Source organism: Chelonoidis abingdonii, chromosome 1 (assembly GCF_003597395.2).
Source record: "Chelonoidis abingdonii isolate Lonesome George chromosome 1, CheloAbing_2.0, whole genome shotgun sequence".
Taxonomy (NCBI): domain Eukaryota; kingdom Metazoa; phylum Chordata; order Testudines; family Testudinidae; genus Chelonoidis; species Chelonoidis abingdonii.
Window position 1 is genome coordinate 329879141 of NC_133769.1, and position 24920 is coordinate 329904060.

General features: G+C 40.4%; 1 protein-coding gene across 1 annotated transcript in view; it reads left to right on the forward strand.

Moving 5' to 3' along the window:
- The window catches only part of ATP8A2 (ATPase phospholipid transporting 8A2), a 612384-nt gene that overhangs the window by 367840 nt on the left and 219624 nt on the right, over positions 1-24920 (forward strand). Inside the window, exons 26-27 of the mRNA XM_075061658.1 lie at positions 10563-10746; positions 17621-17731. Coding sequence (XP_074917759.1) covers positions 10563-10746; positions 17621-17731 — 295 coding nt within the window. The remainder of the gene's footprint in view (positions 1-10562; positions 10747-17620; positions 17732-24920) is intronic.

Here is a 24920-nt window from a genome sequence, read left to right on the forward strand (position 1 = left end):
TTTGTTAAAAGAACACAGCACCTATTGCAGATATTTACAAATCATCAACAGGCAATTCAGTGCTGTTTGCAAAGTTTTTAAAGTAGTGCATCAGAGCCCAGTGTATATTTATTGGGGGGGTGGAGGGTTGTTGTCATAAGATTAAATATTAAGAAATTTACTCTGTAAAATACATTGGACACAATGCATACTTTGGTTCGACAAGACATGTCCATATTTTATCCAATTACTCATGTCAGTTAGACTGTTGTATAGGTCTTTGTTTGGCTGTAGATCTGTGATGAGATGTCTCTTAGAGCAGCCTTTGTATTACTGAGTGTAATAACAGTCTAGCTCTTATTTGGAACTGGTAGTCAGATGGCTAGTTGCTTCGATTTCCAGGGCATGTATCAAGGGAGGCCTAACTCAAATTAAAAAGCTGTTAAGTATGATGTTTTGGTAGCACCATTTGACAAGTTTTTGAACATTTAATTTAAGTGATATATTAGTTGCATGGTTCTCCAGGGGCTATTGCATGCTCTTAAATGTCAGTAACCTTAATATGTCTCAGCTTTCTTTCTGGGCTGCTTCCCATCTTACCTTTTCTGCAGATGAGGTCAGGCATGGCATTTTGAAATACCAGTGTTCTTTGTGGTAGAACAGGGTAAATCTATGTTAATTTCAAAAAAGGCAGGCTTCTAAGAGGTTTGCATGCATTAACAAAGCATTTCAAGGAAGCACAGTATCAAATTAATGTGTTTCATGTTAAAGACATTAAGGTATTTAAATGTGTTATTTCAATCCCTGTTGAAGCATGGAAACAAGGATATAATATCACTTATTTAAAATACAGCTTCCGCTCTTGCCTTCTCCTTCCTTTCACAGAGAACTTTTAAAGACTACACAGCATGAGTAAAAATATACTAAAATAAGTAGATTTCAGTGAAGAGGGAAACTGCATAAATCATAACAGAAATGCTTCTTTCTTCTTGGAGCAGTGTCTTTCTCTGGTGCTCCACTTCAGGTGTACATGCGCCTCTTGAGTCCCCTAATCAAAGTTTTCTAGCTAGTACTGCCCATTCGGCCCACGCATGTGCCTTGTGCCTCCTCTACTACCTTGGCCCCAGATGAAATATTAGCATGTCTGCCCCCTAGAGCATACTTGGCCTTTTCTCTTCACCTTTTTTCTATCAAAGGGTACATCCACACTACCCGCCGGATTGGCGGGTAGTGATGGATCTGTTGGGGATCAATTTATCACGTCTTGTCTAGACGTGATAAATCGATCCCCGCTGCACTCCCTGTCAACTCCAGAACTCCACCAGGGTAAGAGGCGGAAGCAGAGTTGATGGGGAAGCCGCGGCTCTCGATCTCGTGTCGTGAGGATGGGAGGTAAGTCGAAATAAGATACGTTGACTTCAGCTAAGCTATTCTCGTAGCTGAAGTTGCGTATTTTACATTGGAACTCCCCCAGCTTATACCAGCCCAAAGTTACTTAGCTTAGAAGAGTTGTTAGTTTAATATAGTTGGTTTTAGATGAGGGGACTGACAGGAGATTTGTCTTCTCCTGATGTGGTTTGCCTGGTTCACCAGCCTTCAAATGCTACCTCTCTTGCCGGGAGGCTATACCAATGAGCAATGGACATTCCAAGTGTGTCTGTTGTCTGGGGGAGTTCCACATCTCCCAGAAGTGTTCCTTTTTGTTTAGCCCTTAAGTCAAGGGCTGGGAGGAACAGGGAGATAAAGCTCAGGCTGTTGGTAATGGAACATTCCCTACAACTACCCTCTGAGCCACATCAGGAGACACCCCCTCTCCTCCTCCACACAGACATCTGTCCCTGGACAGATCAGTGCCCTGTCACCTCAGAGCAGCTTCTCCTAAGAAAGGGAAACCTTTGGAGCAAATTGGGAAGACTGCCAAGAACAGGAGTATGGACTCTATATCTAAAGAGCCAGATCCAAAAAAGACCAGGTCCACATTAATGTCCTCTGTCTCGGTACTGTTGAGGCCAGGGATTCTTCCTCCAGTACCAGCAGGCTTGTGAAGCCCCAGAGCTCCAAGGAGAGTAAGCATGGCTGTGCCAAGGTGCTTGTACCAAAATAGTACCAAGCTGGAGTCAGGAGACAGGAGTCAGGCTGAGATCGGAGACTGGAGATCAGGAAACAAAGTGAAATCTGGAGTCACAGCAGGCTGAATTTTGTGTTTGCCCAGATTGCTTCCTGGGGCAACCCCTGGAGTTAAATAGGTTGCTTGGCCAATTTATAGGGCCACAGGGTATTGTTGCGCTGGCTCCCTTGCATAGGCACCGACTCTGTGGGTGCTCCCATGGGGAGAAAAAGTGTATGCTCAGCACTCTTGGGCAGCCCTGCTGATCAGCTCCTCCCCCTCCCGCCCGCTGCAGTCAGCTGTTCAGCAGTGTGCAGGGGGCACTGGGAGGAGGGGAAGGAGTGGGGGCACAAAAAGGTGGGGGAGGGGCAGGAAGAGGTGAGAAAGGGGCAGAATGGGGTGGGAATGGAGCAGGGACCGAGAAGAGGCAGGGCAGAGGTGGAGTGGGGGGAAGGGTGGGGCATGGTTGGAATTTGGGGGAAGAGGTGGAGTGGGGCATGGTCTGGGGCAGACTGGGGGTCCAGCATCCCCAGGGAAATCACAAAGTCGGTTCCTCTGGTCCCGTGGGTGGTCCTTCCTGCAGTGCTTACTCTTCACAGTGCTCCCTGGCTGTAGCTCTGCATAGCCTCCTGGTGGCACTGTGGGAACATCAGCTGTCCCATGCTCTGCAGACCCAGATTCTAGTCCATGGACTCTTAGCTACCCGGCCAAGACTAGCTTGATACCCTTACCAGCTTCAGTTCTGTGTCATTCTGCTAATCAAGCTCCTCACCATTGCTCATCTCCTGTCTCTGGGTGCAGCTGGTGTCCTTCACGCCAGCCTGGCAGTTCAACATCTCAGAGTCTGGCTCCTGGTTGGTTCTCCAGAATAGAAGTTTCCTGCTCTACAGAGGTGTAGTGGGTGTTAAAACATCAAACACCATTACTTACTTGCAGAAATGGAAGAGATTTGCCCATTGTGCCGTTGTCTCTTCTTCTGGCTGGCTAGCTCAGTTAATAGAGCATGAGACTCTTAATCTGAGGGTTGTGGGTTCATGCCCCATGTTGGGCCCTTGATTTGGGGGGAGCGATAGCTCAGTGGTTTGAGCATTGCCTTATGAAACCCAAGGTTATGAGTTCAATCCTTGAGGGGGCCACTTAGGGGATCTGGAGGTGGGTCCTGTTTTGAGCAGGGGGTTGGACTAGATGACCTCCTGAGGTCCCTTCCAGCCCTGATATTCTATGGCCTGAATTTGTTTCCCTTTCCCGCATCCTAGATTACTTGCTGGATCTAAAGACGGGGTTATCCATCAGTTTAGTCAAGGTACATTGGTCTGCTATGTCAGCCTTTAAACTGCAATTGAGGAATTCTCCATTTTTGTTCCCCCGGTGTCATCCAGATTTATTAAGGGTCTGGGTAAACTTTTCTCCCATATTAGACCTCCCGCTCCATCCTGGCACCTCAATCTAGTTCTCAAGCACCTCATTAGATCTCCATTTGAACCAATGGCTACCTACTCTCTGCTTCATTTATCTATGAAGGTGGCCTTCCTAGTTGCCATCATGTCTGCCTGTAAGGTTGTGGAGATTGGAGCCTTGATGGCAAATCTCTCCCCCCCGCCCCCTCAACATTCTTTTGCAGTAAGTTCTCTTTACATCCACATCCAAGGTTCCTACCCAAGGTCACTTTGGATTTTTATGTTAACCAACGAGTCCATCTACCACTATTTTTTTTCTGAAACTCAGTTCCTAGCAGGAATCCTATTTCGATACCTTGGACATTAGCATGGCCTTAGCCTTCTACCTGGATAAAACTAAGCACTTTAGATCACCTAGACCTTATATTTCCTTTGCAGATAGATGTCAGGAGGCTCCCAGTTCTGCTGACAGACTTTTGAAATGGACATCGGGTTGTATCTTTACCTGGGGGGCAGGGGAAGAGTGCATTCTACCAGACTGCAAGTGACATGCACTGCGTTTTTGAAGAATGTTCCAGTGTTTAAGATACATTAAGCCTCTATGTGGTCTTCAGTCCACATATTTTCAAAGGATTATGCCCTGCTCCATGCCGTTGGTACAGTCTTCAGTCCTCCTGTTCTCAGGCTCCTTCCTGCTTCTAGGGATGCCACAGGGGCACTACTTGAAGAAGAAGGAAATGTTACTCGCCCTGTACAGTAACTGTGTTCTTCATTGGTATGTGTGTCCTTATGGGTGCTCCACTACCTGCCCTTCTTCCCCTCTGCTTTGGTTGTTGCCTAGGGAATGACTGAATAAAGATGGAACTGAGTGCAGTTCACCTGCATATCCCTATATATACTTGGTGTCTGTCACAAGGGCAAAGGGCACTGGTTGAAAAGGCACTGCTTGCTAGAAATCTCTGATCAAGGGCTTGAGAGGCTCATGCGCACCTGAAGTGGAGCACCGCAGGGATATGCATCTCAAAGAGTGAGTCACATTTCTTTCTATTGTTTCCCTACATACTACTTAAGAAGAAATGAAAGGAGTGCATGGCTAGAACCAGAGCCAAAACCTTAGGTGCGTAAGGCTTTGTGTGACTGTGGTCTGTGTCATGAAATTTAGTGAGAAAGGATAGCCTTGTGGCTCAGTGAGTAGCTTTAGACTCTGGAGATTTGTGTTCAATTCTTGACTCTATCCCAGACTTCTTCCATAAACTTAGGCAACTCACTTAATCTCTCTGTGTTTTGCTGACCCATCTGTAAAATGGGTCTAATAATACTTAATTTATCTTGCTTTTTGTCTTGTGCATTTAACTCTTTGAGGCAGGGACAGTCTTAAAGGGCCTCGTCTAATGGGGCCCTAGTCTTAGTTTGGACTCTAAATTTTTTTTTTGTTTATATTACATTATATCCTAGTCTTCCATTATCTAATTGCATTTCTATGTTTGACTTTCAGACACTGAATGCCTCACACAGTGCAGCCATAATTACTCTGGGACTGGAATCTGAAAATGCTGAACATCCACAAGTCCCATTGACTTCTAGGACAGTTAGAAGTGCTTATAAAAGCAGCTGCTATTGCCTTAGATGTTAATTGTAGCTGAAAGATTAGCTGAACCTCAGCAGAACTACCCCAAGGTTCAGATTTTTTTTTAAATAAATCCTACAACTTTTTGCTGGAAAGGCAAAATATAGTTTTAATTGAGGATGCTTCTAGTCAAGAGATATGACTATTAAATTCATTACCAGTTAAGGGCCTGATTCTGAAAGGTGCTGATCAGCCACAGTTCCAATTGATTTTTATGACAGTTGCAGGTGCTGAGCAATAGAAGTCAATGGAAATCTATTTTAAAGTGTTTGGTATGAACAAGTGTGCCCTGTGCAATTTACCTATAATTTTCATACTAAGTGGAAAATTCACAAAATGGTGATAATATGCATATAATAAAACATCTGAACCTCACTTATCCCCAATCCCTTCTATGCCAAAGGGCCCTGTCCCCCACTGGGGTTAAATGAGGTTTGAATAATCAGCCGTCTGGCTTCACTGAGGATGCCTGACTCAGAACATCTCTGGCCTTGTCCCACTTCTTCCCTGGGTACGCTGTTTCAACTTCTCCCTGGGCTAGCACTTACCTTTCTGCAAACACACACACTTGGATAGTCATTATTTATAGTGTGTATATTGCATTAGCACTAAAAGTGTGCTAGAAGTTTTGTAAAGACCCAGTCCTGGCCCCAAAGTCTAAATCCATATGCCTGGGTTTACTTATGGAAGCAGACAGTACCATTTGGGCATAAGCAGATACTTGAAGATTTGGCCCAATAAGTGTAATGGAATCATAACCCTTCTTCACTTGCCCAGATATGTACCTTAACATAAGAGCAGCAAAGAGTCCTGTGGCACCTTATAGACTAACAGAGGTATTGGAGCATGAGCTTTCACCCACGAAAGCTCATGCTCCAATACATCTGTTAGTCTATAAGGTGCCACAGGACTCTTTGCTGCTTCTACAGATCCAGACTAACACGGCTACCCCTCTGATACTTAACATAAGAGTTTGTTCCAAATTCTGCCTTCTCTTACATCCAAACAAATTCAGAGGTCATGTAGGAACCTATTGTTAATAAATAACCAGTGCAAAATATTTCACTTTTGGTTGGTCCCATTTTGGGACAATATTCTTCCAGACAGGCACATTGAGAACCTTTATAGATGCATTCCAGTTTTGCCAGTCTCAGAACACTGGAGCAGTTGGGTTTTGATGAACATGCCGTTCTGTATTACTACTGCTTCTCTTAATCTCCGTGTGCGTGGATGTATTCCTTCCTAGCTTCATTTTTAGGGTAAGACAAGTAGTGAAAGTAGACACATTTTGCCAGATGGCAGTTATGGATTGTTACATGTCATTGCAGAATTTTGTTCCAAAGCAATCAGTTCCTTTCTAGTACACTTTGAGCTACTCATTTATCCAGAAAGTGTTGTGAACTGAAAAAGGGGAGGAAACGATCAAGATGCCACCTGAATTTCAGGTTAGTTGAGTGGTCTGTGTTGTAATCTTCTACTTATTCATGTAGATAGCTTATCTGAAGTGCCGAAATGAATCTCAGTTCTGATTCTAAGGGAATTAATGCCATCTAAATCTAAGGGAATTAATGTCATCTAGCACAGCACAATCTGGCAAGGTAGATTAAAAGAAATGGGAGACAGTTTGGAAGCTGAGGGGAAAAAAGGTTTGTTTTTTTTTGTTTTTTGTTTTTTTTAAATACAAAATCCCTCAAATCAATGACCATCTCAAGTTGTAACTTCTATAGCTAATATACTGTATGCATCAAGAAATATTCTCTGGAACCAGGAAATGTACTTTTCAGGGGGGAAAAGATGCACATTATAAAAGCATACATTTATTATTGGGCTTAATTTGAAATTGAATACATCTATTTTACAATAAAGAGCCTTATTTAGGTGTTAGACTATGCCCACAGCTAACATATTAAACTATAGTGCACTTTAATTTATCTGTATCTACCAGAGATATATATTACTAAGAATGTGATTAAAGCACTTTTCTGGAATTGGGAGGTAGATAAGATAATACAAAAATGTTCCACCTTTGGGTATGAGTTATTTATTGACAACCTTAACTGAATAGTACAGCACTGGTACATGGAATATATGTACAGTATATAGGGTTTAGTAAAAAAAATCCAGTTTGTATTATGATATATTTTATTGACTGACAAATAACGTATAATTAAATTCAAAATCAACATTTGTGGAAGCTTAACCCCAATCCTGCGAGTATTTATTCATGTACTTAACTTTACTTTTCTGAGTAGCCCCATTAGTTTCAATTAAAAACTGTGAAACAGGACTGAGTTATAAGGACTATGGGACTTGTTCTCAACCCAGGAATGTGGCGGAAGGAATAAAAGGCATGGCCGGTGAAAATGTGAGAACAGCACCTTGAGGCCACGGGTGACCAAGTATGAGTTACAGCAGCCTTCAGATTGCTCTAATTTATGATGAAGCTGGCCCTACCCTCAGCTATCTAGTATCAAGTGAACTCCAGCCCTTATCCTGTACTGTCTGGTTTGACCAGATAATCTGGGCCTGTGTGTTCAATCTAGAAAAAAAATTGGTCTTTCCTGACTTTTGAGAGATTAACTGAGAAACCTGAATTAATATTGATTTTACATTAAGTGTATATTACTTGTCAAAGAATACAACCTCCGTCATATTTTTCAAATTAGTTTTCATATGATTTTGTTTCTTTTATTGCCCTGCTCTGACATAAAAACTGTTACTGTGATTGGGATAAAATTTTGGAAGAAAAACTTGGATACCAGTTCTGAGTCCCGAGTGAAATTACACACTAGCAAGTTATAAACACCTCAAATGGAGTTGCCAGAGAATCCCTGAGAGAATCTGTTATAGTTGCAGTGTCTGGACTCCTTAGAAGAATGCATTAGTAGCCCTGATCTTCTATCGGGTTTCTCAAACATGGATCTCTGCATCTGTTTGGACTCCCACTGGTGTTAGCAAGACCCCCTATATGGACAAGGGGCTCTGCTCTAGTAGATTCCAATGCACAATAGGGTCTACATGTGTGAAAACATATTTTTATAAGTATTTTTAAACACAGTATATTTAATAATCGAGTCATCTTTTTGGCTATTTTTCACACTCTGAGGTAATTCAGATAAATTTGTAAGTAGAAAAATTAACATCTGTTTAAAAAAATTAAACCGAAGTCATTTTATAAGTAAACAAAAAGAGCTACAGCAGGATGTGTGGTTATGGAGAAATTACATCTCTCATGTGACTAAAGGTCCTTGGCTTTGTATTTTTCCTCCAATGCACCTGAGGCATGTAAATGATGTTCTGCGCATACACAGAGACACACACTTGTGAGAGATGAAGATAGAGCATATCTCATTAGTATTTTACACCATTAACATATATAAAAGTGAGAATTTGACTCAAATTGAGTTCAGAGATGCCTTTATAACTATACTCTAACATCTCATTTACAAGATAGATTAGTAATATGGTCTGTATTTTCTGTTTCCAGTACAGTTGAGTCCCATGAGTGCTAAAGTACTGTTTTACATTGCTGTGCAACTGAGGATTTAATAAATCTGTCCAATGAGAATTTCATGCACAAAGTCATTGGGATTAAGTGTTTTTTATGGCCCAGTCAACTTTTCTCTGCTTTCAGTTTTTTGAAACTCAACAGCTGCTAGCTCTTCTAAATGTTTTTGTTAACATATGAAGATCAACCACAGAAACTTAAAAAAAAACAAACCAACAACTTTCAAACTACTCATCAAGCCTGATCCTAAAAGGTGCTCAACACCAGGCAGGATCAAGCCCTTAAAGTGAAAGGCTGACCAAAAGCCATATGCTCTTTTTCCTGATCAGCTATAATCCAGCCAGATGTATAAAGGGGATAAATATAAGTCACTCCCACAAAGTGCAGAGGTCTGAAAAAATAGTGTATAAAAATCCTTATGTTAATAGTAAAGCCTTTGGGTATCAATTATATTTTGTTTGTGAGTGCATGTGCCTGCTTCAGCTGTGAAACAGCTTTGTCTAAAGTTTTATGGAAAGGTATGTAGAGTAGTTTTGAGACTTCATTTGGCTAAAAGTGATGTGGAAAGGAATTAAGGTTCTTTGTACAGATGGGTCTAGAATTAAAATACTCAGACTGGCTGTTTGTGGGTATCCCTTCAGTAATCTGGGTATTGTACCTTAATAAAAATTGGTTCAAGTGTGTGATGATTCAATGTAATACATAAAGGTTCTGAGTCTTCTCTCACTTAAACTGATGTAAATCAGGAGTATCTCCACTGAATTTTGTTGAGGCATGTCAAGTTAAAACTGATGTAAATGAGAAGAATCAAGTTCAAAATATCTACGTATAAGATAGATATGAGTGTACCTGAGGATAAATACGTTATGGAACTATAGGGCCATGTTCTGCTCTCAGTTATACTGATGTAGAAAGCAGTGTAACTTCACTGGTCAACAAAGTTATACAAATGTCAAAGTGGAGTAAGTGGTATCAGAGTGAAGCCCTTATTCAACACTTTGAAATGGCTGGAGCTAAAGGATCTGGCCCATACGCAGAAATGCCATTGGCATCTATGGCTGTTTTACCGGCGGAGCAGATGCAGCTTTGGGGTCTTCATCCTGCACAGAGAAGACTCGTATTTGATTTAGTGGCCTACACTTGCAGCATATTGGTACAGCAGTTAACTGTGAGTTGTCAGGTTCCAAGAGTAACCTATTAGGACAAGTTATGAGGTGATCTCAATGTTGATGTACATTACATGCAGATAACCAGCATAAGATAACATTAAGGTGGTGTAACTTACTGGCTGAAGGAGTGAAAAGATGGGGTTGTAACAGAGGAAAAGCAACCCACAGCAGAGAGTACACAGGTGTAAGATAAGTGGGAAGCAGGGGCTTTTCTTATACCTTCTTATTTCTTCCTAGTAGTTGCATGTCCTACTACAACCCTGTCCTTCAACCTCAAAAACTGCCACCACAGTTTGCACCAGTTTACCCCCTTTGTTGAAGTCTCTACAAAGAGGCTGAGTACTAAAAGCATCATAGAGGCTGACTTATCCTCCCAACCTAATGGTGGCCTATCCAGTTGGGGCAGTGGGGAAGCTTGCACAACTGATGCATAGCAGCTGATGTAGCAGATAAAGAAAAGATTTCAGTCTCCAAGGCTTTAAATCTGGCATCTCTCATGAGCATTAAATTCTCACACACACAAAAATCAATTTGATGTTTTTGTTTATGATCTCTATTTATTCTTTCATTCATTTTAGCTTATAAAAATGGAAAATGCTTCTTTCTCTGTCTGAAAACATTTGGCACATGTTCTAAACTCTAAGTGTTGAATTAGGCAACTTTCCAGAAACTCCCTTCCAGCATATCTAAATCGAGATTACAGCTGTCCTTCTGGAAAGGCATACATAACTCAGCATGTGGGAAACTGACTAACATTTTCTCTTCTCCTTTTCAGAGTGTCTCCTCTGCAGAAGTCTGAAATAGTAGACATGGTAAAGAAACATGTAAATGCCATCACATTAGCCATCGGAGATGGTGCCAATGACGTGGGAATGATCCAGACCGCGCATGTGGGAGTCGGGATCAGTGGGAACGAGGGCATGCAGGCAACCAACTCTTCTGATTACTCCATAGCACAGGTCAGAGGCACTAAAAAGCAGCTGCCATGTTCTGTTGACAGAGGTATCAGCTGTGTGGAAGCATAAGTGCTTCATTGCTGGCTTTCAAGCTGAGAGAATCTTTGTTCATATCCTCTTTGAGACTGCCATCTAAAACTGATACCTCGAGTGTATTAGGGATCATTACAGTTCTGATCTTGTTGTACCCTTTAGGGCAATGATCAACCCTTTCCTAAGGCTTAGGTTTCTTCTTGCCAGCTGCAAAACGTTCAAACTATTCAGTAATCAGGGAGAGGCGTCATTCGTGACAGTTACATTTAATGCCCTTCTAATTATAATTTATTTTCCTCAGGGTGCTCTTGTCATTGACAGCTGTTGGTGAACAATATTAATGCCCAGAAGAGGAGGAGGAGAATGGATCATTTTTATTTTGAAGTCTCTTTACCATGTTTTTCTTAAACTACTAAAGAATCAGTTATTCGAATACTAAAGAGCTGGTCAATATTTTGAGATAATTCAGGCAGTGATAGTGACTAGGGTGCATGCTCCCAATTTATCCCATCAAATTCAACACTGATTACTTTATCTGTAGGCATCAGTGGGAAGAAGCCATGCAAATTGCACAAGCTCTTTGTTTAACTGAACAAATCAAAATATAAACAGATTAGAAGCAGCACAAGAAAGAAAAGAGACTTTTGCTGATGTACATGTACTGTGAATGTTATTTCTTTACACTTAAGGTATCATATATGTTCACTTATCACTTGTGATAAGAAAATCTTAAATATTTGGTAATAGTATAAGAAGGTTAGATTCAAATCTAGAATGGGGTAATGACCAAAAGTCAATAGTCTGCTGGCTGTTTGGTAGCCTGTGAGAAATGAGTTGGGATTTGATGCCACAAGCATGTAGGCAGCCATCAGATGAACTCACTATGAAATCTTCCTTTATGATTGATACTAATTGGCACCCTTATTGGAAATTTCAGCAGAGAGCTGAAGGATTGGAAGAGCAGAAAGGCAACCTCCCCTTTTACTCCTCGAGGCAGTTCTCGAACAGGTTGACCCATTGACAGAGCAATAAAGGAAACTTGCACTGCTACGATGGTGTATGTGTTCCGTGGTCAGGCAGAGGGCCTCCGTGTTCAGGGGTGGTCATCTGAGAATTTTCACAAGCTCTAAATGCACTTTTAAAATTTCAAGTTAAAAACCTCATCAGATATTAGTTCAGTAATAGACAGTAGTATACTGCAAGAACACTTACACAGTATGACACCAAAAATGTAATACACCAGGACAACCTTCAGCTGTCTTGATCAGAATGGTTACACTGTCCAGTAGTGGTCTCTACATTACTAATCTTCATACCTTCTACCATATATTACTTTTGAGGCACAATTCATTTAAAAAATCTGTATTTACAGAGACTTCATAAGATTCAGTTTATTTATTAAAATGACAATGTGGAAGAATAAGTAGGTAATCAGAGTTTTGTCCATAGATGTCCTATCACATTTTATTAATGCCTTTGGCATGTATTCTAATAACTTTAAACCTGATGAAGTCATTTGATATTCATGTGTCACTTTCAAGTGGCTTTTGGGTTAATATAAGAATGGTGAAAATAGGTTGTGCTCAGTTTAACTGTGGTTTGAGGATTGTTGACCATAGCAATAGAGATGTTATAGTTAGGGCTGTCAAGCAGTTAAAAAAATTAATCGCGATTAATCATGTGATTAAACAACAATAAAATACCATTCATTTTAAATATTTCTGGAAGTTTACTACATTTTCAAATATATTAATTTTAATTGCAACACAGAATACAAAGTGTACACTGCTCACTTTATATTTATTTTTTATTACAAATATTTACATTGTAGAAAAACAAAAAAAAATTTAATTCACCTCATGCAAGTACTGTAGTGCAGTCTCTCTATCATGAAAGTTGAACTTACAAATGTAGAATTATGTACAAAAAAACCCTGCATTCAAAAATAAAACAATGTAAAACTTTAAAGCCTACAAGTCCACTCAGTCCTACTTCTTGGTCAGCCAATCACTCAGACAAACAAGATTGGTTACAATTTGCAGGAGATAATGCTGGCTGCTTCTTGTTTACAATGTCACCTGAAAGTGAGAACAGGCATTCACATGGCACTGTTGTACCTGGCGTTGCAAGATATTTATGTGCCAGATACATAAAAGATTCATATTCCCTTCCAGCTTCAACCACTTATTCAAGGGGACATGTTTCTATGCTGATGATGGGTTCAGCTTAATACCTATCCAAAGCAGTGTGGACTGACACATGTTAATTTTCATCTTTTGAGTCAGATGCCTCCAGCAGAAGGTTGATTTTTATTTTTGGGTGGTTTGGGTGCTGTAGTTTCCACATTAGAGTGTTACTCTTTTAAGACTTCTAAAAGCATGCTCCACACCTCATCCCTCTCAGATTTTGGAAGGAACTTCAGATTCTTAAACTTTGGGTCAAGTGCTGTAGCTATTTTTAGAATTTTCACAGTGGTACCTTCTTTGTGTTTTGTCAAATCTGCTGTGAGCGTGTTCTTAAAACGAAACGTGTGCTGGGTCATCCCAAAACTGCTATAACATGAAATATATGCAGAATGTGGTTAAAATAGAGCAGGAGACATACAATTCTCCCCCCCAAAGGAGTACAGTCACAAATTTTAGTGGACGCATTATTTTTTTTTAATGAGCATCATCAGCATGGAAGCATGTCCTCTGGAATGGTGCCCAAAGCATGAAGGGGCATACAAATGTTTAGCATATCTCGCATGTAAATACCTTGCAATGCTGGCTACAACAGTGCCATGTGAATGCCTGTTCTCCCTTTCAGGTGACATTGTAAAAAAGAAGCTGGCAGCGGTATCTCCGGTCAATGTAAACAAACTTGTTTGTCTTAGCAATTGGCAGAACAAGAAATAGGACTGAGTGGACTTGAAATCACAGAAGTGAGCACCGTGCACTTTGTATTCCGTGTTGTAACTGAAATCAATATTGAAAATGTAGAAGAGCATCCAAAAATATTTATTGTATATACTCATTCATAAGCCAATTTTATTTTTAGTAAAAAAGGGAAGCACCATAGAAAGGGTTTGGCTTATGAACATGTGTAGAGAGAGAAAGAGGTGGGACACAGCCCCCAACAGAGGGAGCAAGGAGAGGTGGCACAGCCAGCACAGCCAGAAGGGAAGAGGCAGGGCCAGAGTCTCTCCGCTTCTGGCCACGCTGCTCTCTCCCAAGCTCCAAAGCAGCTGCAGCTCCGGGGCTGGCGGGCTGCAGCTGTGCTGCTCAGCCCCGCCCCCCAGAGCAGGCTGCGGCCATGCCACCCGAGCGCCGGAGCGCACTGCAGCTGTGATGCCTGGCCCAGCCCGCTGGAACATGCTACGGCCGTGCTGCCTGGTCTGGCCCACAGGAGCAAGGTGCAGCTGCGCTGCCAGCCTGCTGGAGCAGCTTCAGCCAGGTCAGAGACATCCTCCCCAGGCCCTCCCCAGATAAAGTGGGAAGGGATGGGATGGGGAGAGTGTGGGGGTCCCGGGCTAGGGATGGAGTCATGTGGGGGGTGGTCACAGGGGTTACTCCCCTGACTCCCAGCTTCCCCCCCCCCCCCCAAAAAAAATTTCCCCACCAGTTGCTGTCCCAGCCCGTCAGGGTAAGCAGCTGGTGCACTGGGACACTTTGTTTACTTAGGTTAACCTCTTTGCCTGTGGACGTTCGAGGTAAACAAACCATCTCTGGCCGCCAGCGGCTTATCCTGATTGCCCAGGAGCCAATGTTTGCTGACCTCTGAATTATAGGGTTGGCTTATGAATGGGTTATACAAATTTTCCATTTTTACTTCTCCATCTTGGGGGGGTCGGCTTATAAATGAACTGGCTTATGATCAAGTATATACAGTAATAAATTTCAATTGGTATTCTATTGTTATAAGTGTGATTAACTCAAAAAAATTAATCACATGAGTTAACTGTGATTAATTGACAGCCCTAGGTATAGTTAATGCTTTTATTTAAGTTACTGGCAACAATAACATGCAGTTTTAATTTTGGAAACAAAATTTAAAATAACATGGAACTGTTTGTTTTAGATGGGAGAAGAGCGTTTTTATTACCTGAAAGATTACAGTATATTGCTGTGTTATCGTGAATCAAATCTGTGTTGTGTGCTGATTTAGTAAAATAAGACAGAGTTATTTGCAATAGGAGAAATACTAGGCTAAAATAACACTAAAGAGTTTTCAAAAGGAAAACTTTGGCTTCATATGGTATATTGTTACCATATATTTCTGCACTGAGGAAGAACTTTAGTGGAAATTATATGCACGCCTTGAAGGGAAAACGTTCTTCTGAGTAATTTAAGTAGACCATTGTAATGTAGTATCTTATACCCAAATGATACTTCCAATCCAGTGATTCCAGAAGTGGGCACACGTGGAAAAATGAAGCTCTATATAAAGACTCACTGAGGATTCCACGAGGAATCATATAATGAACTAAACAAATAAAAAGGAAGTTTGCCTCTGACCCAGTGCCCCAAAGAATAACTTCTATTCATACAGAGAGTATGTTTGAATCATCTTTTTTTAAAATGTTATTGTCCCCATCATTCATTTTCAAAGAATTCCTAAACCAAAATACTGAGGTTCTTTACAGGGTTCTAAAATTTAATAAAGCTTTTGATTGAGAAGATACTTTATATCCAGAAGAGGAATCTGGAGTGTCTTGGGACCATTGCTTTTTTGAATCCTTTAAAGGGGAAATGTGCTCAGGGAAATTCTTCCTTTAAAATAAATGTTGGGTTTGTGGTTCAGTTTTGTTCCTAGAAAGCCTGGGTTGTATTCTAGATGTTTTCTTTTTCCTATATTTCACCAGTTATATTAAATAATGAGTACTGGTACTCTAAAAACATCTTTTTATTTGGTAGTGCACCTTTCATTTTTAGATTAGGACTGGATATCTTTCTAGAAGATACGTTATAGCTCAAGCAGAAGCTATGGTTTGATGCACAAAATGCTGGAAGAAGTTCTATGGCCTGTGTTATGCAGGAGATCAAAGTAGATGATCATAATGGTTCCTTTTGGGCTTACAGTTTATAAATCTCCTGGCACCCACGTATGCTCTGAATCTCACTTGTTATTAGACACCCGCCCCTCACTTCCTGCAAACATTTACTCATGTAAGTAACTAAATGCATGTCAGTAGCTCCACTGAGCTCTGTTAAAATAAAATATGGCTGTTTTATTTAATTCCTTGTCACTGCTCAGTGGGACAACTCACATGTATTTAAAGTATCAGAACCTTATTCTTTCAGAGTGGCATCATTTCCTCAGCTCCTGTAGGTAGCACTTTTGCATTTTCTTGAGCAATGACAAACCCAGTGAGTAGCATTATAGTAACTAAATTATTGTTAAAATCATATGAGTTATGGCTACACCATTTGTGCAGTTTTTCCTCTTCGGGTTATCCTACAGTATATCAATAAAATACATGTCAGCCTTGCTGGAGTTCACACTATATGTCTCACTGTCAGAGGATGAATCTTGGGAAGCATTAAAGTTGTGGCAGGACTGAAGAGAGAGGATAGGTTGGTAGGTAGTTAATGGGTTAGTACATTTATTAGCCATTCACTTTTGGTCATCTACTTTCCAATCCTGATGCAGGCTGGATAGAGACTGAACCCAAACTGAATTATAATATGGCTTGCTGTGTTTTCTATTATTTTGCTGAAATACCACCAGAGAGCCTGTTCTTGTGGTATTTGCAGCAAATGCATTAAGTCCTGGAGATCTTGGGGGAGAGGCTCTATATGATGAAATTTCTAGCTCATGTTTGGAGATCCCAGAGTTTTAAATGGGCTTTGGATGAATAATAAATTTGAATTAGAATTTGAAACTTGAACTCCAAACCTTTTGAGGCGGCATATCACTAGCCCAGAAGTGAAAATGAGTTGTTTGGCATCCTTTTGGTTCCCCAAAATCACCACACAAAACGGTGAAATTCATTCTCTTCTCATGGGAGGCCTGAGGCTGAACTGAAAGGAATGTTACAAGTCATAGGTGGGTTCCTTGACAGAGCCTCTGTGACAGACACATTTCCTGCCCACACTGTGGGCTTGATCTTGCTCTCATTGCAGGCAATGTGAGAAATCCCACTGAATTACATAGGAGTAGAACTGAGTCATCTTTGTGGTTCAAACCAGTATTATTAGGCACCAATTTCCATAAACATTAGATTCATTTACTAATTGAGTTTATTTAAGGGGGGAAAAGGAATATACTACTTGTTTTAGATGCTCGTTTTGTGACCATATTTATTATCGAGTGAACCGTAAATGTTAATAAAAATGTATTTGTTCCTATCTTCTTTCAAAAGCTGGTAATGTTCTTTTTTTTCTTTTGAGCACTCTACCTGAGTCTCCATTTTAGCCCAGAACATTTAATTACCACATTGCTCCTTTTAAAACACAGAGAAGAGCATTATGCCACACACTTATTATTATACCCTCAAACACAGTCATCTTCTCTTGCCATGAAATAAGAGTTCACATTTATATTTAATCCAGTAGGTCCTATTATGTTAACCTTGCCTCATTTTTCTATCAGGATAGTAATAATAACTGAAGGCTTCTTCCTGTTTAAAGCAAATGAGGACCAAATTTATGGAATCATGTTTAAAAGATTTATTCCAAAAAAGGAATGTTTTGCTGTGACTTGTTTTTAATGTTTTGTTTGTGGGTAATAATCTGGCATAATTACTCTCATGGAAAGGAAGTTCTTGGAATGGATTTAATAGCTGATCTAAATTTCATTTACTTTGTATTGAGAATTGTAAAATATGAGGTTATTTTACTTATGTCCATTTTTCTTTTTCTAGTTTTCTTACTTGGAGAAGCTATTATTAGTCCATGGAGCCTGGAGTTACAATCGAGTGACCAAATGCATATTGTATTGCTTCTACAAGAATGTGGTCTTGTATATTATTGAGGTAAGAACAGTCAAGAGGATGGACTTTGGCAAACAGTAACAATTGCAATTAGTAAATTAAAATTAAATTATTAACATTTAATTTTGAAACAAAAAGAAATAATCTCTTCACATGACATGTATTCATTTTGTGGAGTTCACTGCCAAAATATGTCACATAGCAAAGCTGGATTTTAGGAGAGGTTGGATACATTTATGACCTTTAATACTATGTGTAGTTATGCCTGTTAAGATTTGGGAGAAATCAAATATCATGTTTCAAACTGATTGTAGCAATGGTCAGGAAGAATCATTCCCTAATGGACATTATTTCACATTTGGCCGTGTACATCATGAGGACACCAGATTTGATGGATCTAATCATCTGATCTGATATGGCAAATTCTGTGTTGCTGAACCAGTGCTCAAAGTCATTTAAAAAAAATAGTTAAAGGTTTTTCTTCTTTCTTTCCAATAAATAGAGGGAGGGAGGGATAATAAACAACAAAATGAGAACCTTGTAATTAGCCAGCCACTTAGAACAGATTACAGGAGACAATAGGTCAGAAATGTTTTACTGTTCAATAAATCATACCATGGTCGGTGTACATATCTGATTCCCTCAAGGTCTGATAATCTTTATGCATGTATTATTCTCATGGAGAACAGAAGTTCTCAGCAAACATGTTCCATTTTTTTCTTATGTATCTGAATGACCTCTACTTTTGGAGTTTATCATTTCCAATACAGTTCAAAGTCTATTTACTACATGTGGTCAGCTGCCACAGTATTGAAGAATCAAAGGATCATTTCCAACTGCTTCTGTGTCAGTAGTGCATTCAGCCTACCAATACCATAGTACTGTACTTTCTTTTGGTGTGACAGTAGCATAGCTACAGCAATTTCAGTTTTGCAGAACAGTATGGAGAGACACTAGTTTCTCCTAAAACAATTAGGAGTCCTTGTGGCACCTTAGAGCAGGGGTGGGCAAACTACAGGATTGCCCCCCCCCCGTAGAGCCGCAGGCCTGGCGCCGCTCTCAGAAGCGCCCCCGGGCGGGGGGGGAGGGGGGACAGAGAGCTATGTGTGTGTTGCCCTTACCTCCAGGCACCGCACCCCACGGCTCCCATTGGCCAGGAATGGGGAATCGTGGCCAATGGGAGCTTCAGGGAAGGTACCTGGGGGTGTGGCAAGGACAATGCACGTGGAGCACCCTACGGCCAACTCCCTGCCCTAAGACCCTTGCCTGCACCTCGCACCCCTCCTGCACTCCAACTCCCTGCCCTGACCCCCCTTGTACACCCTGCACCCCAATCCCCTGCCCTGAGCTCCGTGCACCCCAACCCCTTGCCGTGAGCCCTTTCCTGCACAGCACTCCCCCCCTACACACACACCCCACACTCTCTCCCGCACCCCAACCCCCTGCCCTGGCCCCACATACAATTTCCCCACCCAGATGTGGCCCTCAGCTCAAAAAGTTTGCCCACCCCTGCCTTAGAGGCTAACAAATTTATTTGGGCTAAGGTTATAAATTCTCCCTCATTGTAAGAGAGATTCTGATTGTCCTCTGTCTTTGCCAAAACTTAAATCCAGGTACCTGATATTTCAGATGGTCTTATCATAGTGTAGAAATTTTCATTAAGTTTTCAGACAAGGCATTTAGGAGATGGGAGGATTCTAGCATAATCTGATCTCACTCATTGAATATTTTTCTAGCCAGTTTTTTGGCTCATATTTACAAAACCATTTTCAATAAGAGGATCTAAGTGTTGCTGGAGATAAGAATAATTGTAATCATTAGTGCTGAATAATTAGTATGAATAATTAATAGAGCATTGCCAATTTTTTTTAAAATAGGCATTTTTTCCCTCTCTTTATTTGGAATACCCTTAGCAGCTTCACAATTCCTTTTTCTTTCTCTAGGAGTTCTATTTCCATTTCATAGACTTTTTTAAAAAAATACTGTTTCTTATAGATTATTGTATAACATGACTCTGCTTCAATAATTACTTGTTACAGCTAATAAAAATATTATATTTTTATAATGGGCTGAATTATAACTCCCCTAATGTGAAAAGGCTTAAAAATCCACTCATGGAATGGCTGAAGATTGGTGGTGAACTTTGTGACCTCAAGCCTGAGGTGTTTCTGTTAAATCATCTTGTTGTGGGGAGGGGTCTTCATAACCATAAGTAAGGCTAAGATTTAGTCACGGGTGTTTTTAGTAAAAGTCATGGACAGGTCACAGGGCAGTAAAAAAAAAAAAAAAATTCATGATCCATGATTTCTACTATAAATACCTCTGACTAAATTTTAGGAGCTCTGGGGGACTTCAGAGGTGCTGCTGGTGTTCTGGGCTGGGAGCGGGGGCTCCAGGCATTGCTGGTGCTCAGGTGCCCGGGGTGCGGCTGGTACTTGGGGATGGGGGAAGTGGTTGGGAGGCAGCTTGGGGTGCCGTTTGTGCTCTGGGCTGCAGGGAGGCTAGGGCTGCTTGGGTGGCCCTGGGATCAGCCTCACTGGCCGCTACAGAAGTCACTGAGGTCCCAGAAAGTCACAAAATCCATTATTTTTGTGACCTCCATGACAGACTTGCAGCCTTAACCATAAGATGTCCTAAGATGATGCTTAAAATGCACATCTACTCTGAAAGTACCCTGTGTAAAGATGGCCTCTTGTTTCTATCTTCGTCTGCCTCCTTTGTGTATTCAGAGTCCTGTCTCCTTGCTTCATTGACAAATTAACTTTTACTCCTTTCGTTCTGTTGGCACTGCAGAGCCAATACAGCTGAGAATGAACTGGATTCCATTCTGGCTAATGCATCTGCACGGTAGAGTTGTTAATGACAGTAGTTTCTGTTGCATGACTATATTATGCCCCCAGTTACACCTGTACATCTGCATTACATATATGTAAGTTTCACTCACAAGGAAGTTGCTGCTGGCAATGGGGTATAGGTGGGAGCAGAATTTGAAGCCCATGGGGTTGCACCTGTGTGACTGAGGGCAGGAACTGACTTACAGAATGGCTACGAGTGATGATACGCAACCCTGACAGCACTATTTTTGATTTTCAGCTGCCATGTTGAGTTTTCAGCACTGGCACTTTGGAAAAAATTATATTTATAAACTTAGCAAAATTGACCTGGAAATTGAGATACAACAAATATAGAACCCCACGCCACTCTCCCTGGAGTCACTTTCCAGACCACAATTAAACTTTTTGCTTTACACAAGAACCATCGTGACGTTTTGCATTTTTAGCATGAGGCCTTTGAGTGCCATTCATTCTTTTTGTGGGGTGGTGAACACAGAAAAGAGAAGCTCCACCATGACACAAAACCCACAGCTCGTGAGATTCCCCCCTCCATCTACAGTGGTGCACACCCTTGAGTAGCTACTGCAGTATTATTGTTTGTTCCTTGACACTCTGAACAAGTTTGGGCTTTACCTCCCACTGTCTGTTTTGACTTACCAAATGCAGAGATTTTTCTTCGACGTTACAGTGAAGTTTGTACCTGAATTACATTCCAAGCTAATTTTCAAAAGACTATACTGAGTAAATATTTTTAGAGTTGAACTGAAGAGCATGTTTGTCAGAGTGACAGGGCTGTTAGTTATGCTTTCTCTACTGTTATGTGTTTTCTTTCACTGGAGGTTTAACACCTGAAGTAAGCTTTATGTAACTGAATTTCACAGGTCTACAATACTGAGTCTCATAATTCTTTTTGTTCCTGCCTCCTCTCATACAAGCCACAGAGTAGAAATAAGAGACGGTTCTCAGTGAGGAAGCCTGAGTACAAACAGGCATGAAAGTCAGAGAGCTTCAGTTTGGAGAGGAGCAAATATGGGTTAAACAAAGAATGAAGAACTATCTGAAGAACTTGTCCTTTGCCCTCTTTCTCCAACATCTCTAGGTGCATGGATCATCGTATAGCTCAAAACCAGTAGCAGATTTAAAAACTGGTCCCAGAAATGTACCTAGTGAGAGGACAAGAAGGAATCTAGCAATATCATCTCACAAACCATGACTTTCCACGCTTTTGTGATTAATTTCCTCCAACTTCTTGGAAAGGTATTCAAAAAACAAAATTCTGGGTCTAAATATCCAATGCACTCACCTTTTTTGTGCTGTAGGTGTTACTTGTAATAGAGTTTGCTGAGCTAACACTGGTCACTTCTTTGTTCAATGGGTGTGTGATGGTATTCTTGTGAATGGGGGTGGGGTTGTATTACCTTCTCTAAATACATGAGCTTCCTGTTTGGCGGTATTCATTGCTGCTGGAATGTACACTCACATTAAAGCTGTCTCCTATGACAAGAGGACTAAAATCTTGGAGCAGAATAGAGCCCTTAGATGAAAGAGAATGTAGGAAAACATCAAGAAAAAAACAAGTCCTTGTACTTTGCAGATTTGGATTGGAGCCCGTTTAAAGCTTGTGCTTTTTGTTTTTAAATGAAGTGAACTTTAATGCTAATGAAACGTCCAAGAATGACAGCCCTGGAAATTAGTCTTTTGGGCTCGATTCTCCTTTGCCCCAAGGCCCCTTATGTGCCATTCTGGCAGTGTCTTGAAGAAGATGTAAATGTAATTTTCACTCACTTAAGGCCCAGTTATGTTGCCAATGCAGTTCAAGGAGACTTTTCTGTAAATGAGAATCAGGCTCTTTATCTATAGAGCAGGTCCAGCAAAATCAGCAGTGAAGTTTCCCTGTTCTGCCAGGCACTGAACTGAGAGGGTAATTCTGTTTGTAAAGTGACCAAGATGGTAAGAGGAGCACAACCCAAATAAAATGCCTTTTTGCCAGGTTTGCTCCTAGATTCCTATTGTCTGTCTGCAGGAGATTACTTAAATCTTCACACTGCACTTTTATGCTGTCCCAGAATCATCCTTGAAATATGAAGTCAGCAAACAGACTACAGACAAATACCTGGGCCTCATTACAAGTCTCCATCCCATTCAGTTATTTATTTACCTGGCTTTATACCAGCTGGTGAAATAAAAGATCTATCCAACAGATGTGAAACAGATACTTTACTACAGATGATATCAAGTCTCTCTGATGATATCAGAGCTATGATAGATATATAGCTGATTTCAAATGTAAAAGGACACCGGAACCTCTTTCATGTCATGCTTAGAAGTTGAAACATGGCAAGATCAAAGAAGATACCAGAAATGCCAGGGAAAAGTTCAAATCATTTGTGAGTGATACCTTGATCAGTATATGGAAGGCAGTGGCCAGGTCAGAGAGAATTACACAGGAAAGGAGTGCTGGTTCCTTCATTGGAACAAATGAGTTAAGTTAGTACAGTAAAGCCTACCTGCCCCAATTAAGGATCAAGGCCCCCTTGTACTAGGTACTGTACAACAAATAAAAGTGATTGTGAGACCTCTGGTGCTAGCACTATCTAGGACTGTGACAAGACTCAACAGGTGGAAGAAACTGAGAAGGGGTACTGATGGGAGGATGAGGTGTCAGTAAAATGGATGAGTTATAAAAAGCACTTTTCTCAGCTCACCATCTGCCTAACCATTGTCAGATGGCCAGATTTTCTAGTCATCATGACAGATATAAATCTTAAGGCAAGATTTGATGATGGTGGCTTTATAGATTTTAATAGGTTTTTTTCTATATGTAAAGGCAGCAAGGGAGAAAGTCAACAAATGTGCTAGAGGAGAATAAGGCACTAAGCTATCAGCCTCATAGTTTTCCCATTTGGAATTCAATTAAGCTCTTAAAAAAAGTCTAAGTAAAATTATTACTGCTTAGATAAACATACTTCTAAAAATGTGTCAGATTTGGAAGTCCCACAAGGTTGGGTTATGCATAACGTGTGAAGTCCTCCTTGTGACCACCCTTTTGGACTTGTCCAATAGAACACGTAGCCTGAAACCACATTTGAAATAGTTAAAGCAGGATTTTGTTTTTAAAATGCTGTTTTTGATCTTAAAACACTTTTTAAAATCTTAATTTTTATCAGAAGCAGCCGTAAGGATTTCATCCTTGGAATCTAAAATGGTGGAGAGGATTCAGCCTATCCCCTAAGACCCTACAAAATATCCAGGTCTGACATTTTCAAGTGGTAGCTGTCATAACTGAAGTTATAGGAAGTCGTTTTGTAACAAATTTTTCTAAATAATAATACATCATTTTATCAGGCATCTAAAATACAGATGTATTCAGGCTATGCAATTGTAGGGCCAACCTTTCAAAATCACTTAAAAACCTAGAGCTGCACAAAGGTATGCAGACAATTGAGTTCCTTATCATGATTGGGCATACCAATTTGTTATTTACCCACACAAATAGCCACTTAGGAAGCTTAAGTTTGTATGTGCAAATACCAATCTACATGTATACTTGTAGCAGCAGTTGTGCCACTATTTAGGCATAAATCTCACATACATACATTTTTGCATACATCTTTAGGCTTTTGAAAATTTGGCCTTTAAATGTCTTCATACAGGTAAATGTCCATCTGTAGAAAAGAAGTTGTTCTCATTAGATAATTGTACTGAACAACTCAGTGTATGGCTATATTAGTGAACATCCAAATAATATGATTCAGACTTTAACTAGAGCATCATATCCTCATAAGAAGCTCAGATACCATGGTGATGGATGCAGTATAAAAACCTAAGTAGATAAAATTCAGCAGTTTGTATTTTTATACTTTAAAAAAAGTCCTTATTTCAGAGTTGTCCTTTTCTGTATGGAATCTCTCTTTTTATCAGCTTCATATCCAGGAGTAACACAACTTCTGTTGGAAGATCTAGGTCAGCATAAAATACAGCTGAACAAATAACCAGAAAAATTCAGTAAAGCTATAATTATTATTATGAAGGCCGTAAAGCAGATATTTAAAATGGCCTTCCAAATTGTTGTTTCAAATAAAACGAGATATGGTTTATGCATATCACATCACCCTAATCCAAAAATGTCTAGGAATTGACTATACCTTTTGATTTTTCTTTCTTTGAAAATGTATCCAAATTCCTCTTGTACTAGTGTACAAATGCTAGTCTCCATTACTGCTGCTGACAGTTTATTCTATGTTGCAACCCCCTGTTGTGTAGAGAAATTGTTTGAATTGCTCTTTGGTTAGTCCCTTCTTGAATTTTAATCCATGATTGACTTCTTGTTTTTGGATTCCTAATTTAGTATGTTAATCCCACGAGTTTTGAAGGAGTCAGTCAGAAAGATAAACCCA